At 42.9% G+C, this 19,281-nt stretch overlaps 1 protein-coding gene across 9 annotated transcripts in view; it reads left to right on the top strand.

The window, feature by feature from the left end:
* The window catches only part of MAP4K4 (mitogen-activated protein kinase kinase kinase kinase 4), a 165,333-nt gene that overhangs the window by 135,164 nt on the left and 10,888 nt on the right, over window positions 1-19,281 (top strand). For 2 of the 9 annotated variants that reach the window (XM_041417990.1, XM_041417987.1), the window contains 11 exons: window positions 1,299-1,529; window positions 2,454-2,560; window positions 3,483-3,634; window positions 4,332-4,429; window positions 4,763-4,771; window positions 5,235-5,410; window positions 5,788-5,908; window positions 7,077-7,268; window positions 9,641-9,758; window positions 10,028-10,198; window positions 14,374-14,517. In XM_041417990.1, the coding sequence (XP_041273924.1) occupies window positions 1,299-1,529; window positions 2,454-2,560; window positions 3,483-3,634; window positions 4,332-4,429; window positions 4,763-4,771; window positions 5,235-5,410; window positions 5,788-5,908; window positions 7,077-7,268; window positions 9,641-9,758; window positions 10,028-10,198; window positions 14,374-14,517 (1,519 nt within the window). The remainder of the gene's footprint in view (window positions 1-1,298; window positions 1,530-2,453; window positions 2,561-3,482; window positions 3,635-4,331; window positions 4,430-4,762; window positions 4,772-5,234; window positions 5,411-5,787; window positions 5,909-7,076; window positions 7,269-9,640; window positions 9,759-10,027; window positions 10,199-14,373; window positions 14,518-19,281) is intronic. The other 7 variants (XM_041417996.1, XM_041417991.1, XM_041417989.1 and 4 more) reach the window with 6 other exon arrangements.

Genomic DNA, 19,281 nt, shown 5'->3' with positions numbered 1-19,281 from the left:
AGCCCATGAATTCTGAGCAGTTTAGGTATGCTAAATTAAATAGTAGAGTTCTGCATTTAGTTCCTCTGTTTCCATGCAGAATTCTCATAAAGTCTGTTGATGACAGTGCAAGCTAAAACCATCCCTGATTGTGACTAGGTATTGCCACTCTTTTGGACAACAGGAGAATTTGAACAGACGGAAGAGTGGGAGAAATCAGGACAGAAGTTCATCTCTTGCTCATTATTTCCTGGCTTTTATTCAAACCTCTATGACTATTTCAAAATATTGGACTTGTATCTTCATACTGTGTGCCAGTTACTTTTAAAGTCTCTGTCTTTCACTCATATTAAGGATAATCAGGCTCTTCAACAGCTGTGTGTATTAAAATTGAGGAAATAATAATAACATAAAAACAAATACACTCAGCCTACTGAAACTGTGATCAAAAGCAGTTTTGCTTAATCATTAGGTGTGAAAACAGTGTGTTCCTCAGTTATGACTTTTCCTCCTCCTTAGTTTCAGAAATTAACTCTGAAATACAGGCTTATGCACAAAGAGGAAGTAGGCTGAAGGGGAATATGGATTTCACTGTAAATCCTAACGGAGTTTTACTCCGTAGTCTCTGTTATGCCTTCTTAGTATGTGTAATTGCATGTGTGTGTGTGTACTTTGTGTATAAATATGTATATATGTACAGTATATGGTACATATATGGTGTAAGTATAATATGCATTGTACATATGTATACTATATACAATATATATTATGGTTTTTTTATATATATTGCAATAACTGTAAAGGAATAAAGGCTTTGTGTTATGGTCTTTCTCCAAAAGTTTCAAGCTGTATCCAGTCCCTGAATTTGTTAGGAAACGTAAATGTCTGTTGGTTTACCCAATTTACAGCATTCTTTAATTTTGTACATTGCTCCAATTGGATGTCCACTTCAAATTTCCCAGCCCACCATGAGACCTGGCCAAAGCCCACTGAAGACTAGGGAACAGAAGGTGACTTCTGTCTTGAGTGGCCTTTGAACTCAGGCTCATGGTGCAGATATTGGATCCCCTTTCCCTCTGGGCACCAGTGTACGTGTGTGTGGAGAGCGCATCACACAAAAATTGCATATGTGCTGTATTTTCAGTCTGTTACGTTCTTTGGGCGCTTGCCTTGCTTTTAAGTGCATCGATTCCACCCCACGCTTACCTAATGCCATAACCAATTTGTCTCTGCCTGCCCCACCTGCCTTTATTCTGTGTTAATTGGAAAGCCGGTTATACTGAGCGCATTGAATGTTTTATGTTTTGTTTTCTTGTAAGGTACAGTGGTCCCATCTGGCATCTCTCAAGAACAATGTTTCCCCTGTCTCGCGATCCCATTCCTTCAGTGACCCTTCTCCCAAATTTGCTCATCACCATCTTCGTTCCCAGGACCCATATCCACCTTCACGCAGTGAAGTGCTTAATCAGAGTTCTGACTCTAAGTCGGAGGTACCCGACCCCACCCAAAAGGCTTGGGCTAGATCAGACAGTGACGAGGTGCCTCCAAGGGTAAGGAGTAGAAAGACAGATGTGTGCTATTTTTTTATTATTAATTACAGTTTTCTTAAGGATGTGATACCCTGGGCACTGGGAAGACCGTGCCCTTGTGCCAGCACTGGTAACAGTATTTTGGAAGGCAGATCATAACATAGGTATTCAGTCAATGGGTTAATGATAATCAACCTGAAGTGCAATATTGAAGCTTCATATAAAATTGGTAATTATTTATAGAATGCAGCTATTTCAGAGAAACAATTTATGATGCAAAGTTAACAAATAATTACCATATTCAGAAAAGAATTCAAAATATCCCTGAGGTTATTGCTCAGAGTTAATATTCCTCTTCATCGGTTCGCCACCCAAACTATGAATCATACACTTATTTAAAATTGAGATGGATCTGAACAAAAAGGAAACATTCAATATATTTCCTCCTCCTCTCCCCCTTCCATCCCCCCTCCCATCCACTGGGATTTGCTTCTTCTGAGTATATTCTTGCTCCCCCCCACCAGTCTTTGCCTTCTGCTGATCCATTCCCGGGCATTTGTTTGGTTCCCTTGAGCTTATTCTCCTAATTCTCATGCTGTTTCAGCAAATTGCTTTGTGCCTCCCCTGCTTCAGTCAAAATGCCATATTCTTTTCAAATGTCTCAGTAGCTGGGAGGGTAGCGGGGCGTGTACGTGTTCGTGTGATAACCATTAAACGCTATTTAATGTTAAGACTAAACATTGAGTTCTATTCAAATTCTGAACGGCATCACAGCTAAGGCTTTTGGCTTTGTGGGTGTTTGTTTACTGCTTTTGGTCATTGATGCTAGCTTGTACTTAGAACATGTTGTTAAGATCTTAAGATTATATTCTGTGGCAGGAGAAGTTTTATCTTCCTGTCCTCTCGTCCTCTTCATGGGTTTAACACAATCTTTTTTCTCCCAAGGTACCTGTGAGAACAACGTCCCGATCACCAGTCCTGTCCCGCCGTGATTCCCCACTGCAGGGCAGTGGGCAGCAAAATAACCAAGCAGGTCAAAGGAATTCCACGAGGTTTGTAAGCCTGTGTGTCCTTGCTTTTCTTCAGTTGGAAGGAAAAGGCATATGGGAGGCCAGGCATTGCCAGACAGCTTTTGGCAATGCCTGTAAGAAGATAGTGTTGGATCCCTTTTCAGTAATGATTAATTTCTACTGATGTGGCACATGTGTCAGCAAATGCTGACAAAATTTCTTCTTTCCTCTTCTCATATGAGTTGTCTGCTCTGTAATTTTGGCAGTAATTTCAAATATCCTTCAAATTTTGGAACAAATGTGGCCATTTGTGAATGTCTTGCTTTTTGGTGCAGCAGGTCAGCTTGGGTATACCGTGGGGATTACTGGCAGCAGAAGGGCTTGTAACATCTAAAGTGAAGAAACCTCAGAAACTTTCTGGCCTCTTAGCCAGACCAGATTTTAAGAGGGGGGAAAAGCCTCCATGAGCTGTGACACAGAGCCCCCAAGGTCTGGAAGGGGGAGGAGAGAGCTGACTCCTGAGCTCAACAGAGCAATATGGGCAGGCCACCACAGAATTAGCTCACTGGATAGGGGTGAGGGTATTCTGGTGTTCTTTTTGGTTTGTGTTTAGTGCCTAGGATACTTCTGACCCAATTTTAAAACTGCTGCATGTGGGCTGAGAGAATTGTCCACTTCAGGTTATGTATGGCAGGTAGATAATTCTAAATAAAAGGAGTAGCTTATACCCACCTAAACTTTTTTTTTGACCATCATAAATACAGTAGTAGTTATTTCAAAGGGAGCTACTGCCTGGGTTGTGAAGCATTACTGATGCCCTGATCTCAGCATTAAAGTGTTCTTTCAGTTGAGTTATTAGCAAAACTATTAGAAAACTATTACAGAGAATGATGTTTCAGTTTAGAGCTGAGAATCTGGGACTGAAGTGTATGTGACAAAGAGTTTCTTTCCTCCCGTGATACAGCAATATAGAGCCTCGTCTGCTGTGGGAAAGGGTGGAGAAGCTTGTACCAAGGCCAGGCAGTGGCAGTTCTTCTGGCTCGAGCAACTCTGGCTCACAACCTGGCTCCCACCCTGGCTCGCAGAGCGGGTCTGGAGAGCGTTTCAGGATGAGATGTAAGTCCTTCTCCTACCCTCTGTAACATTGTGTTTCTCATTTTATTGAGTTGTGAAGCACTCAGTAATTAGAGATGATAACAGCGAACAACCTTTGAGCTTGCAGTGTTGGAGATGGGTTGGCTTCCTGTACCCTCTTGGCCATATCCTTGCTTGGGAAAGGCAGCAGGCACAGAAATCATTGTCAAGCTGTTTGTTTCATTGTTCTTGAGTTCACATCCAGGCACTGCTGCACTTTCCTACGTGCAAACAGCCCGGCCTCCGCACCCTCACAGCTCCCTCCCTTCCTCTTGTGTGCAAGGGCACATTTTGATACTTGTTGCCTGTCACCTTGGTGGTTGTTGACAGGGTGCAGACTGCCATGGTTAGGTCTCAGCTGGGCTGTGTTGGATGATGATGGAGGTTTTCCAGCTTGTGGCCACACTTGAGTCTTTGATTTACAGTTGTTGTGGCTATTTACTTTGGCTTCAGACATAGGTCAGTTGCACCTATGCAAATCACAGTTTATGGTGTTTTTTGTATAGTCCTTCAGAGACAGTGTAGTAGTAAACCAGTGAAACGTAGGTCTTGTGGTCAGATGCCGATAATAGTCATCTCACATCTCTTCCCCACTCCAGAGTGAAGTAAGAAAACTTATTTTAGCTCCCTGCTTAATCTGCTTTTTTCTGTGTTCCTTCTGGGGTCTTGGCACATGCAGCATCATCCAAATCAGAGGGTTCGCCATCACAGCGCCATGAAAGTGCACCTAAAAAGCCTGAAGAGAAAAAGGAAGTCTTCAGACCTATCAAGCCTGCTGTGAGTTGCATCCACCTCCCCTCTCCTCCTTCTCTTTCAGGTAGATTCACAAAAAGTACACTGAGAGCTTCATTCAGTGCCATCAGGGGTGAACATCAGCTAGAGTTTGTAACTGTGGGTCTAGCAGCATGTTCTGGTCTGTGCAATTGCCTGTGCACATCAGTATTGCAAACATTAGATTTTGCACTGCTTCTGGGATTGATTTCTGCTCTTCGGTCTTTTTCCTTCCTAATCCATGCCTTTCTCTCTTTCAATCTTGTGCTTCCTCCCTGGGGCTGGACCAATGATCGTGCATTTGACCTGAATGTGCCAATGCTGGGCTGAATGGTGCAGGGAGAAGTGGTAAGACCTTAAATGTTTCCTACTTTCTGTGAAAGATTTCTGACATTTTCTGCATCTGGCTGCTATTACAATTGGTTACAGCTCTGTGTCTCGCTGTAACTTGGGGAACTCAATGGGTTTTCACAGTATTTCTGTCTTTCCTTGAAACTTTCTTCAGTAGCCATATCTCTTATGATACTGCAGTTAGTCATAAATCAGGATAGCTGGGTTTCAGAGTATGCACGTTTTTCTATGATATGACAAGACCCCCTTAGGTTGACTCTTCTGGTGCTTGAGTTTATGAGAAAGTGAGTTTTGGTAACTGTTAGGAATGGGTAAGTCAGAGGAAACAGTACTGCTGGGGCAGTGGAAATACAGAAGTGAACAAACTCGGGCTCTAATCCTGCAGGTTTTTCTTGCAAACTCTTCTTCTCTCTAACTTGCAACATCAGTTTTAACATTTTTTTCTTCCTTCTCCCAACAGGATTTAACTGCACTGGCAAAGGAGTTGCGAGCAGTAGAGGATGTGCGACCTCCACATAAAGTAACGGATTACTCATCCTCAAGTGAGGAGTCAGGGACAACAGATGAGGAAGATGATGATATGGAACAAGAAGGAGCAGATGAATCTACTTCTGGACCAGATGATGTCCGAGCAGTGTTAGTCCCTCTAACAGTGTTTTGCATCTCTTTTGCCTTATAGGGGATTGAAGGAAAAGGATGCATTTTGGCTTGTATGTTAGTTCTTTCAGCTTGCTACAATCTGTAAGCAAGACATAGCAGCCTTATATGTTCATATATTCAAACACTAAGGATAGTCTTCTCAATGTCCTTTCCCTCTTCTCCCTTCATTTGTTGCAAAATGAGAAAATTGCAGATTTTTTTTTTTGATGGAGAGGCTTTTCTAGGCAGCTTATGTAAATATTCCACTCTGGGCACAGTACAAGTTAATTCTGAGTATGCCATGATGCAGGGCAGTGACAGCCAGGGCATTAGTGCTGTTATCTCACTCCAGTTATTTCTTGTCTGACAAATAGGTCAACGCTGAACTTGAGCAATGGTGAAACAGAATCAGTAAAAACCATGATTGTCCATGATGATGTGGAGAGTGAACCTGCCTTGACTCCTTCTAAGGAGGGCACCTTAATTGTTCGACAGGTATTGCTTTTCCTTCCCTGTGCAGTGCTGCACCCTTTCTGTGCTCATTAACCCACTCGCTCATTCACCCATGCTGTTTCTACATTATATTTGTTGTTCGTATTATCAAGACGCAGCTGTAGAGAAATTCAGATGAGCAAGATGTTTGATGCATGCAAAGAGGAGAGTAGCCCTTCACCCCTTGCTTCTGTTTTGCATGCTTTCCAGTGACACTCATGGCAGCACCATGTAGAATATCTCAAAGTCTGTGAGAGAGAAGGGTAGAAAAGCTGCAGGTGTGTGAAGCAAGTACCTGGAGCAAAAATTTAGTTTAGTTTTAGCACAGAATCAAATATGTGTCTCAGGAGTGAGGCTGGGAGGGAGCTGGGGTGGGAGCACTCAAGGTTTTTTAAAATTGTTTTGATTGTGTAGTTTAGGGCATACAGACCACCCAGATAACATACACACACATGTACATGCAGATTCACACAACAGTTGGTGTGAGGGAGAAGCAAAATAGGTGGTGAGGTAGAAAATGTGGACAGAGTAGAGTGCTGTGTTGTTGCCTTTGATTCTGAAAATATTGCGTTCTTGTGCCTCTGAAACATAATGGTTCCCTGTTTTTAAATGAGCTTGTGTGTTAATGAGCGTGCTAGCTTATAGGAGTTTCCTCAGTAATCGCATTTCTGAGTTTCACAACTGAATGCCAATTTCTTAATTGAGTCCTCTTGTTTGAAAATTAAGATTTCATGGTTATTGTTTTAAATAGTTAGCTGAAGGGATTCTCCAGAAAGTCCAAACTGCTATCTGTATAGGGTCTAAGTTAGTTTTAAACAGAACAATAGGGAAAAAAATCCTCACCCCACCCCCAAAAATGTTCTTGTCCCTGTTGTGGTGTTGGACTTAGCTGTGCAGTTACTGTTCTCTTAATTGGTGGAACTGGCTGTGCAAGTCAACCACATGAACCAAGCATTTGCCTGCTGGTGGGAATTTCATGAATTCTAGTTGCTCTGCCCACTTTTCCTTTCCATGCAGGCATCAAAGCATGGATTATAAGCTTATTTAAAAAAACAAAAAAGAAAAAAAATGTGAAAAGGTAGGAAGTGAGGGAGAGAAGGAGAGAGGTTGTTAGGGATATAGACTTTTAAGCAGCACTTGAGCAAGACAAGTGTGCCTGTTTTTTCTACAGAGTACAGTTGACAAAAAGCGTGCCAGCCATCATGAGAGCAATGGCTTTGCCGGTCGCATTCACCTCTTGCCAGATCTCTTACAGCAAAGCCATTCCTCCTCCACTTCCTCCACCTCCTCCTCCCCATCCTCCAGCCAGCCGACACCCACCATGTCCCCACAGACACCCCAGGACAAGCTAACTACTAATGAGGTATGTCTTACACCACAGCTGGCTGCTTTCATAGGGTTATAGCAGCATTGCCTAGTAGCTAGTTTGCAAAGGAACTCCAGCCAATCTCCCCTGCTTTTTTTTTTCTGTCACCTTTGTTCCCACCTCCCAAATAACACATTTCAGTTCTGTGTAAGAAGCCCTTAACTCTAGAGCAGTCCCACGCCAAACTTGCCAGTTTACTATTTTTGCTTCCTTTTAGTGAGTCATTAATTGCATGGCGTTCATTTTAAACTAAACTTGACTACTGCGTTTTCAAGCCAATACTCTTTTTAATTCTGTTTTATTCCCGGAGCAGGCTAATTGCAAGTAATGTGCCTCTTCAGAATTAGCAGTTAATTTTGGCTTTGTCAGTAAAGGCTGGACTAGTTTCTCCACACATATGAGGAGCTGCTTGTTGAAACTCACCCAATGGGAGAGGAAGTGGCTGTGGAGGGATTTTGCTCACTAAAGCTTGCCATGTGGGCTGGGTGAACAAATCAGGTGGTGCCTGGGAGGGTTGTAAAAGCCTGAGGTATTGTTATTTTGGAATAATGAATGGGGGAAAATATTTGGGTTTTTTTCCTAGTATTTGTGTACTCTGAGAAGCAGCTGTGTAAAGATGACTGTTACCCCCACTGCTGATTATGTCCAGGTGGTGAAGGCTTTACCATGGGGGAAGCTCCCTCTTGCTGTCCTGGGCTGATCCCTGGACGGTGCCTTCCTTTACGGAGTGCAGGTGGGAAAGCCTGGTCCTTCACGTGTGTTAACCCCTCGCAGCAGAGGAGGTGCACGCGTGCGGATGAACAAAGGGCCATTAGCCCCTCACCAACCCCAGCAGCGAGAGGAGCCTTGTCTGGTCTCTCCACTCCTGGCTGGGTGGCCAGCCTGGAGAACCTCTGACAGGCTCTGCCTGTGGTACAGGGCAAGCAAAACTTGTGAAAAGAACCTGCTGCTTCCCAGGGTAGAGTCCTGCCATGGAGGTGTGCAAGTGTTGTGATGAGGAGAGGTTGCGTTGCCGTGAGCTGGGTAGGTTTATGGCAATGCACATGTTTACCAGATAATCAAAAATGCTTCTTAACCACATAGCAGGTGGGTGGGAGGGAGAGTTTCCTCCTGGAAATTCATTTAGCTTCATTTAGCTTTATACATAATTTCCAGCTGTGCTTCATTGTTTTTTGATCTTTCTAAAAGCACACTCTTGTAGGTGATAGAGATCAGTTGATTGATCCAGGGGTACGCTTGCTCATTACTTTGGTGTAAGCAGGGTTCAGTTAACTCAGCTTGGGAAGTGGGGCCTGTGGCAGTGCCTGGTGATGAAGGAGTCTTTTGGTGTTGGGCTGTTCAGGGCAGGGATAAACTCCAAAGACCCATTGCTGTTTTTTTCTGTAGAGGCTTAGGAAGATCAGATGTTGAGGATTAGTTGATGCTAAAGAAGTGTCTTGTAACAACGTTTGCATAAAACTGAGCAAAAACCCAGTACTGCTTAGTATAACTTAGCACATGCACACTCTTTATATATATACACTCTTTTTTTTTTCCACTTGTCCCATTCTGCTTCAGATATGTTGTCACTATAATACTAAACTGGCAAGGGTTTTTAAGTTGTTCCATTTCCACTTTTAACAGTTCATTGTTTCACTTGTCTTCCTTTCTTTATGTTTTTTCATGTTTAGACCTCATAACTCAACAAGCACCAGTGATTTTATCCACTACATATTCATAGTGTCATGTCACTGTTTGCTACACCTTCCACACTAATGAGCCCCTTTGTTCGATACAGGTTTAATATGTTGCTTTGTCAAATAAAGGTGGAAGAATCTGCTGCAGCTTTCTGGCAAGAGGCTCAGGTTAAACAAAATAGGGAGAATGAAGAGTAGCAAACATTGAAACATAATCCATCATAGAAATGAATGCTTGATCCCAGATGGTTCTGATTTTGTTGCACAAGCCAAGAGATCAAACTTCATAATTTAATTAACTACCTCAATTCAGGAGATGCTTCATAAATTCAAAAATTGTAGGTAGGGGCAGCTTGCAGATGAAATAGTATACATACATTTAAGCAGATTTTCAAAAGGAGAGACATTCCCTCGCTTTGTGCCTGATTGTAGTGGTCTGTACTAAAAAGCTTCGCTAGCAGCTGAGGTTCAGGGATGACAATTCAGCTAATTGCATTTTGCTGTAACATGTGCAGTGTGCATATGTATCTAGCTCAGGTGTGGTGCCTGCAGTACATTGTGTTTCTATAAAGGAAGTATAAAAGCTTGGGGAGGCTCTGTAGCATAATTCCATAGTGACTTTAAAATGTTGGTGTTTGTTATCCATGCTTTTTATTGTCATTAATATTAATAAAGTTGAAATTTACATTGCAGACTCAGTCCGCTAGTAACACACTCCAGAAACACAAATCTTCCTCCTCCTTTACACCTTTTATAGACCCCAGATTACTACAGATTTCTCCATCTAGTGGGACAACTGTGACTTCTGTGGGTAAGTAAAGTAGCTGAAGACGACAATTAAAAAAGGGTTCAGTGACTTCAGTGGCTCTTTAAAATACTTAAGAATGTTACCATCATGCTTTTTATTTCTTTTGCAATGGATTGCATAATTTATTTTCTTTTTCCATTTACATTTCTTACAAAAATTAGGACTCTCTCAGTGTTCTCAGTTACTGATTTGGTTTGTATGATGTAAAAAATGTATGTCCAGAATCCAGCACTTGAATGGTATTACATGCACGTTACTTTTTTTTCTTTCAGTAGGATTTTCTAGTGAAGCAATGAGATCAGAGGCAATAAGGCAAGACCCTACACGGAAAGGATCAGTTGTCAATGTGAACCCCACAAATACACGGCCACAGAGTGACACGCCAGAGATTCGCAAATACAAGAAGAGATTCAATTCCGAGATACTGTGTGCGGCCTTATGGGGTAATGCAAACGTGTTCTTCCCTTGCCATTCCTGAAATGTAAATGTGCCAGTATGCCAGTAGGAGCTTTTAGCCTCTGATAATGTATCTCTGTAGCTGTTTCACTGCTTTATTCAGTGCTTGTTTACATCTTTTCTGTTGCAAGATCTGATTATTATTGTGTTTTTAACAGTATGCTGCTTCTGCTTTGTTGTAATTTCCCACTGGTACATATATGCTTCTGATGGCACAGTTTAGACTGAGAATCATAGAATCATTAAGGCTGGAAAAGACCTCTGGGATCATCAAGTCCAGCCTTTGACTTAATTCCACTGGATCAGCTAGACCATGGCACTGTTCTGCATCCAGTCATATCTTGAACTCTTTCAGGGATGATGGCTCTTATCACTTCTGTGGGCAGCCTGTTCAATGCTTAACCATACTTTCAGTGAAAAAGTTCTTCCTGGTGTCCAACCTGAGCTTACCCTGTCATAGCTTGAGGCTGTGTCCTCTTTTCCTGTCACAGGTTGTCTGGGAGAGGCTTCATGCAGTTCGTCAGGATGTTCTTTTCAGCCCTTTCTAAACCCTGCTAGTGCATCTCTTGCACCTTTTGGGAGCTTGGTGTAGCCCTTGCACTGTACACCTGGTGCACACAGGGTATTCTTTCGAAAAATTACAATATTCTTGAGGCTCTTGCTAATGTATTGTTGCAGGGCTTGATTAAGGTGTGTTGTGTAAGATGACTTGTCGCTTCAGTCATCAGTTTATGTAGGAAGTAAGATGGAAAAGAAGAGGATAGAGGAACATTTCCCATTCTGAGACTTAGCTTTGTTAAGAGTGATTACTGCAGAGGGAAGCTGGGTATGAGATGTCAGCTGACCAGGTCTGTCTGGTCTTGTTGTCACTAGGGATAATTTGTGTTGGTGTCAGACAGTCAGAATCTCACACCTCATCAGGCTTCGAGCAGGACCTGTTGCCTGCTACAGTGTGGAATTTCTGCTGCAACCCCTAGTGAAGGCTTTTCTGTGTTGTTGGTTTCCTGGCCAGAATCTGTGAATTAATTTTTTCATTATCTAAATATTAATAGTTGATGCTTGTGTATGTTACATACATACTTATCTAGTGTCCCTAAACTTGGCAGATTATAAATGCACATGCAGGTCATTAAAAAAACTTAGGAAGAAGAGAATTGGCCATTGCCCTAAGCTATATGATTATTGTAAAGGCAACACAGTCCCCTCTCTTTTTTGCTTTTTTGTAGCTCTTTCCAAGGCTTTAGTTCTTTTTTGGGGTTATGTCCAGCATTTCCTGTTTCTCAGAACAGCACTTTTGTCCCAATCTTCTTTCCTGCAAAGCTGTGTCAATGAAATAGCTCTCCCAACACCTTGTCTTCCTATCTGCTGTTTTCTTTATTTCCAGAATTTGCTGGTAAGAATTTTTGCCTCAACACTATTTCTGCCTGAATTCCTGTGTAACATTCTCTGATAAAGATACGGCTTGTGCAAATGTAAACTTTCAGGCTGTGAGAGGCCAAAGGCAGAGAGAAATCATATGGTGTCAGTAAAGATGACTCATAGTTTCTCTGATCTGCCTTGTTTTGCCAGTAGCAATTTTTGTTAATGGTTTTATATTTCTTTGATCTATATATCTGTCTGTTAGGGTGGTTTAAAGAATAGGTGTAAAATCCTAGAGGTGTTTTACAGCTGTAACACAGCCCTTCATTGAACATTTAGGGCCAAACTGATGGTGATACAAGTTGGTACACATGCTTACTTCTTGATAATGTTAAACTTCCCTTACTCTTTAAGAAAATGAAACCATTTCATGGTAATGCTTTCTATTCAAAAAGAGGGGAACTTGCTTTGCTTTGCCTTTACCAGTGGTAATGCGAGTAGTATCTGGCAAGCTGCTAATTTCATTAGGTCTCTGATGCTGTTTCTTCTGGCTCTGAGTGATGAAAGTCAATGTTAATTACATGGATGCAGTAACACAGATTCTTACACCCAGCCTCCACAGACAGCCTGTACTTTTTCAGGAAGCATTTCCATTTGTTTGAAAAAACCAGAACTGCTTAATTGTAGGTTGGCAGTAGAAGAGCTCTGCTGTCTGTGAGTGAGGAGGGTGTCTGCACTGTAAAATACAAGCCCTGCTTGCCACCAGCGTAGTGCCTCATTAGTTTCATCTAAAGTGCACATAGCTGTGGGAAGGGGTTGGGCACAGGTGTGCATGAGAGCTCAAAGCAGGAACAGCTGCACCAGGAAGGCAGCAGAGGTGATGGTGGAGGCAGGAGCAATGGAGTCCTGATGTACAAAGAGGAGAAGGGTCCCTGAGGAAGCAGTTTGCATATGGCTTGCTTTGAATTGTACCCACCCTGGAAAAGGTGCAGAAAGCATGTTGAAGCTCACAGCTTTAGTCAGTGGGTACTGGAGCTGCAGGAAGGAGACCAGCTGCTGGGTGCTTCCTTGGCTGGTCTGGTGCTGCTTCAGCCTGTGCTAGGCACTGACTTGTGCTTAGCACGAGCTCTCCCTGCTTCCTTCTGCCATTCCCAATCTGAGGATGTCTCCCAGTAACAGGGACAGGCTGTGTGAAATGCTCTTGGGTGAAATGGCCATTGCCCAAGGGGGCTGTGGGGTGGGATCCAGTGGGTGCAAACCATGTGGGAGATGCAGAGATGAGAGGTGGGCAGCACAGGGATGAAGGAAGTGTCAGCAGCTGAAGGAGAGCCTGGAGGGTGATAGGCCTCCCAGGAGAAAGTAGCAGAACAGCAAAAGTAAGCAAAGATGCCTTGGGACTGCTGAGACCTCTGAAGTTTTCTTACTGAAAAGGGTAGAGAGAGGATAATGGAGAGATGCCTGATAATTTCTGAACTTACTATGGGCTACCTCTGTTTTTCTTATCCACCCAGAGCCTTTTAGGAGTGCTCCAGGACCAGCAGCTCAGCCCCCTCCCCATCATTACTGCTTCCCCCTAACACCCTTCCCCCTTTAAGAGACTCCTGTGCTCCCTGGGTCAGGCTTAATGTGCCCTTTTTTTTGCAAGCCTCTCCCATGCCTGGTATCCAAGGGGGTGTTTCGGTGAGCAATAATGCTCTTTTTCAGTACTCTGAGAAGGCACATTGCTGCTGTGGGTGCAGAGTGCACGGAGGCACACACACCCACCTGGGCCCACCTGCTCTATCAGAAAAGGTTCATTATGGGATCAGCCCAGATGGCCCACTGGCGCCAGTATAGTTGTATGTGGGGGTTAATTGTCTGACTAGGGATTAAGACCATTAAGCAGCGTAACTATCTTGCGTGAGTTTTGCTTTTCTTATTTCATTATTTTATTGTGCTAAAGCGTGGCAAGTTTTATATTGGGATTGCAACATGGAAGTCTAATAAAGTGAGTCATACATTTGATGTGATTTCCATTTCCTGTGCTGTATGTGAACTGTCTCTGCAAAATTTGTGAGCTTCTGGACTTAAACACTATTGCAAATAAATAGTTATGAAATTTAAGAGTGATAATATATTAATAGATATTTAAAACTTAGTCCCATATATATCTATTATATAAAAAATGTAATTGATTCTAACTAGTAAGTTTTTATGAACTCTGGGAGTTTTCCAGTGGACCTTTGGACCTTTGTGTAAAGAAACTGACTTTTCTCATCTATATTTGCTTGATCTTTAGGAGAAGCCTGTGGAAACACAAGATTACTGTAGTTCCTCTAGTTTTAACATTCAGATGGAAAAGATTGTTGTGAAACTGGGAACAAACCCAGTGCCTACCTTTTTGTGGAAGGACTGCAGCACAACCTGTTTCTCCCAGTGGGAACTGTTTTTGTTGCCATGTCCTTGTCAAGAGCATCCTGCTACCACGCATGTTTGGAATGCATAGGCTTGCATACCACTTTGTGCCTCACCCCTCCTTCCAACACTAGCGTGCCTTTTTTTTGGAAACTGGTGCTCTAGAAAGCTCTCTGTCGTCTACCAGTCTCTTACTCTCTTGAATGCTGTTTGGTGTCAGTAGTCACTGTGGGCAGGCAGTGCAGAGAGCCTCTTCATCAGGAGATCTTTTAGGCTGCAGGCAATAGAGACCTCTCAGCAGTGGTTGGACCTGCTTGAAACAAGACAGTTGTTGTATCAATCATCAGTTCCTCAGAATATGTGAGAAAAAGTCCTTACTAACTTGGATCTCTGGTTTTGTTTTTTCTAGGAGTGAACTTGTTGGTGGGCACTGAAAGTGGTCTGATGCTGCTAGACAGAAGTGGGCAGGGGAAGGTTTATCCACTCATCAATCGAAGACGATTCCAGCAAATGGATGTACTTGAAGGGCTGAATGTCTTGGTGACAATTTCTGGTAAGGTTAACTGTTGAATGTTACATTTTTACCTCCATGTGGCATAGTATGGCAGAAAGATTTTCTTGGCAGCCTGTGCTTTGAGGGGGAAGTCCTGACTGAATCAGTGGGTTTTCCATCCTTTCATCTCTGAGTCTACAGTTTATTTCTGCAAGTGAATCGTTTTCTACACAACACCCATGCCTGCTTGCTCTCTGTCCTTCCTTCTGTGAGGTGACCTTTAAAAATGCTGCATTAGTTTGTGGGAAATGTCTGACTTTGTTTCCTTGTTCAGTATTTGAGAGCTGGAAGTTAACGTTTTGTGCAGTTTGGGGAAATAGCATTCTTTCCCTCTGTCATGATTGCTTTCTACCTGGCCTCTTTCTGACTACACCACTTGCTCCTTGGGTTTAAGAACGTTTTTCTTCTGTGTTAAAATCTGTAGAATGGGGAAAGCTCTTGCAAAATAGGGAAGTAAGAGTGATTTGCAGTACAAGTGGAGAGTGAGGAGTACAGTGTGTACATGGTGTGGAAATAACCAGAGTGACAAGGCAGATTGGTGCCTGGTCTCTCACTGGCTGCAACTTGGGAATGGCAAAGCAATGGGAGATGAAAGGTGGTGGTGATGCTTGTGTTTGTTTTGTGTGTGCTGATGAAAAATGTGTTTTATGAAGCTTGAGGTTCCAGACTCTTTGGCTCCAGAAGGTTATGGCATAAGTTTAACCTGCTGTTGGACAATTTGATGTGGTGCGTTGTTGGTCTTTCTTCACAGGTGTTGTTCAGCCATTTACCTTTTGTTTTGTTTGGTTTGGGAAATCAGCCTTTGCTATGCTGTGTGTGTGTGACAGGGAGAGGATGTTACATGAGGTTTCTCACAGGATTCGCTGTTGTTGTTCAGACCCACCTAAATTTTTTCAAGGCTCAGGAACCTCTCTAAAGTGCGCTGGAGGAGCTCTCTGGCTCTCCCAACACTTGTTCAAAAGGACACACACTAGAAAATTCAGCGGAATATAGCGCATTAGCAATGTTGTGTTACCCCAGATCCGAAGAACCATGCCCATGCTGCTGTCATCAACACGGGATTTGTTTCTGTCTGGAACAACTGAATTTTATTGGCTTGTCACTTGCTCTCTGCTCAGATACAGCTATGCTGTGAAATCTATAAAAAGAGAAAGATGAATCAAGCAGTGTTTAAAAATACACAACCTGCCATGTGTCCTTTTGATGTCTAATGCAGTATGTTAAAATATAAGCTGTTTGAAAGGCACTATTTGATATAGTTTATTCTATAGCAGACCTTGTAAACAAAAAAATTGTATAACTTCTGTAAAATCTGTTGGTTTGAAACATACCCTAGACAAATCACAAGTGACTGTGATTCAGTCTTGTGTATAATTGTTTTAAGTTTATTTATTTTTGCATCAGTCACAATTGGAGTACCCTGACACATCCGTTTTCTTTGTTTCCTTCAAAACTATTGCTTCCTCTGTGGAGACATGCTACATTAACCCTTAAGAAATCAGCTGATCTTTGGTTGTTTTATGTCTCTGTGTCTGTGCCATCACCTGTGTTTTATGGGAGGTTACTGGGGTATGAGGCAGAAGAGGCATTCTTGCCTGGCGAAAGGCAGGGTTGGGGGATCATAACAGTGTTATGCCCAAACTTCCCCTTATATCCTGCTTTTGTCTTCTGTGCTGCATAACTCAGTTCTTTACCCTCATGCTGGACTTACCTAAGTATCTTTTTATTTGTGATGCATTGCTTCACCTCTCCAGGCAAAATTGGAACGCTGGAGATGAGGGAATGTTTCTGCAGATGGTGTGTTTTGGCAGATTAGTGATGGAACTGTCTCTGAGCTTTGTCCCAGCACTGCTGCAGCTTCACTGGAAGCATTGTTCAGCTCACTGTGGTGCACTCAGCTGTATGTTCCCCTGATTTTTTTTGGAAGTGATGTGCCGGTGGTGGTAGGGTTTGAAAGGTGTCACCACATTGTGTAAAGAAGTTGCAGTGTGTTAGGATTTTGAGAGGATTGTCACCTAAACCTGCTTTTAATAGACACTTGAGTCTGAAAACATGAAATCAGTTCTTGGCCCAATTTATATTTGAAATACAGAACTTTCTGAGAAACAGTGCTTTTGATACTGAGATACTGAGCCTGCTAGAAACGGTACAAGAAAGCCTTGCAGGTAAAGCAAGAGTAGTTGATTGGTGCTTCAGTTCATGCTGTTGAGAGGCAAAAAACATAGTTTAATCTGCTCAGGTGATACAATGTGGAGTCATAAAAATGCTGGAGGAGAGAGTGGCAACGTGCATGCAGAACACGCTCCAGCTGTGGCTCCCTGAGGTTTTGCCAGCCCAACTGGCTGATGGTGGCACCAGGAAGGTAAGAGATGACAGAGTGGAAGAACTGGTTGGAATCTGCCTGCTTAATATTTAAAAACCACAGTGACAATAAAAACAAAAAACTCAATATAGGAAAAAGGACTTGGCATTTGAAACTGTCTGTGGGAGAATCCAAGCTGGGGGTTCTCATAGAATTTGCTGGCTGATTAGTTCATTTGATGGCTGGAGCAGAGTTTTCTTTCTTATTTCATGATCATAAAGACTAGGTTCCTGCAAAAAGTCAAAAAAAGCCAGAATTTTGAGAGCTGTTTAAACTGACTGGTAGAGCTTTACAAGGAGAAGGATCTAATCTCCCCCACTCCAAATGTGAACATTAAGAGCAGCACAACTTGTTGAAATAAATGCATAGCCATGTTTATATAACTAACCGGTTCTGCTCTTTTCATGTCAGGCTGCAGAAAGGCAGAGGAATTTCCTGTCTTGTGACTTTTCCTTGTGGTCTAGACACCAGAACACAATGGGAACACACTTGAGATATTTCTCAGTTGTTTTGAAAAATATTTCTGGTTGGAGAGAAATACCCTGGTGCATATCATGTGAATCAAAAGGAAAAAAGTAGCCACATGCTGGGAAATTCCCACGTGTACTGTTTGTTCTGAGTCTTAAAGTTTGACTAAGCTACTGGGGAACCTACAACCATGGAAATATCTGAGGCAGAATTTGTCTCCTTGTGGGTAGGGACTCAGCATGGTTTTGAAAGCATTTGGTACGTTGTAGAGACCCTGAGCCCTCTGAGCTCTTTCTTGCCCAGAACTGCAGTGCTTCTGATCTGAACTATGTTTCCTATTTTTCAGTGTTTTTAAAAGAGCCCGTGTGGCTATCATTTGCAGTGTTTTCATGGAAGGACCTTTTCTTGGTTACATGTGGGACTTCTGGAAATAACTGTTTCCTGAACTAGTCCTCCAGATCTTGAGAAAGCTACAGGAGTGGTAGGGATTTACCCCTTTATGAAACATGGTTTACTAAATATTAAGTTAGGAAGTAAATCAGGGTATTCATTTACTGCCAAATCTATAATCCCATTTGTAATGGAGATAAACAAAAGATAGTGCAGTGTTACTTCACATCTCGTTGCATGGCATCAGAACAGAAGGGCTTTTAAAACTGAGTAGTAGATAAAGTATTTGCAATTAGCTCTCCAAATCCACTTCAAATTTAAGCTTAGTGAACCGATTTTTTACTTTGAAACTGCCTCCTTTTTTCCTCCTGTCCTTTCCCATCCAAGTAATCATAAAAAGATCTTTTAGACTCTGTGTCTTTTTAATGCAATGGCTTGTGGTGCTGGAGTCCATGGAGAAGCCTCTTTGCAAGCTGGGCTTCCCACACTGCTAACCCAGCCCCTGCAGATGCTTTTCCTGACAAGACTGGCTCTATTGGAGGATCCCTTGCTATCAGGGTAGGGTGCCTGTGCCAGCTCCAGTCCCCCAGTGTGGAGCAGGTTGTGCATAGCAGGATGGTCTCAGTGCTCAGGCCTCTTGTGCTGCTGCAGCCAGTATCCCCTGAGCAGCCACCTGTGAACTGATCTTGTCAGTAGGTATCCTGTGAAAAATTAAGTGACAAATTAAAGACGTTCAGCTGAACTCTGTAGCTGCATCTGGCTGGCAGGCTGCCAGCTGTGTCATCTTGATAGGTAGTGGCTTTTGACAGCACAGACCAGTACCGTGTCGCTTGGCCAGCGCAGCAGTGACTGCAGTACAGGTCACCTGTCTCCCTCTCACCTCCAGTAGCTAAGAAACACTGGACAGGCACATGGCTCCTCATTGTGGCTGGTGCAGCACCAGCGTGGAGCTGCTCTGCTGACAAGCAGGGTCCCTGAGGGCATCTCCTGTTGCCCTTCCTTTGGAAGAAACCTCATGGAGCCTTGTTAAGTTACTACTGGTCAAAGCAGGGATGATCCCCTCCTCAGCCACAGCTTAATCTGTGGAACTGAAATGGTTCCAAGCAGCAAAGCAGCTGGAAAAAGGAGGTGCAAGCTTTGAGTATGTGCATGTAGGGCCATCTTCTCACTAGCTCAACAAATGCTTTGTAGGCCATCAGTTGTTAAAGAATCAGGGGTAAAGTTTATCAGGAACGTTGCTTTGCATTCTAAGAGGTCTTCTTGTATTGAGAGTTAAAAGTCTGAGCTGTATTTATGACATGGCAGATGCGGTGTCAGTTGAAGATAGGGCAGCCTGGGCAGGTAGCTTCTTTCACCTGTGGAGAGGAAACACCTCTCACAGTTTCTGTGTGCAGCCTGGTAAGTATTACACCCTTGCAGCTCAAGGGAAGGGCTGCTGACAAAGCAGACATCAGCTTTTAGCAAGCAGAAGTTTCAGGTCTCACATTCCATCCTGCTGCTCTCCTACAGTTTTGTGTCTAAAAGAGCCATTCTGACTCAATTAC

This window comes from Onychostruthus taczanowskii, unplaced genomic scaffold (genome assembly GCF_017590055.1).
Source record: "Onychostruthus taczanowskii isolate IOZ18803 unplaced genomic scaffold, ASM1759005v1 scaffold58, whole genome shotgun sequence".
NCBI classification, from domain to species: domain Eukaryota; kingdom Metazoa; phylum Chordata; class Aves; order Passeriformes; family Passeridae; genus Onychostruthus; species Onychostruthus taczanowskii.
Note: the sequence above shows the minus strand (reverse complement) of the source record. Positions and strands in the feature narration are given on the sequence as shown.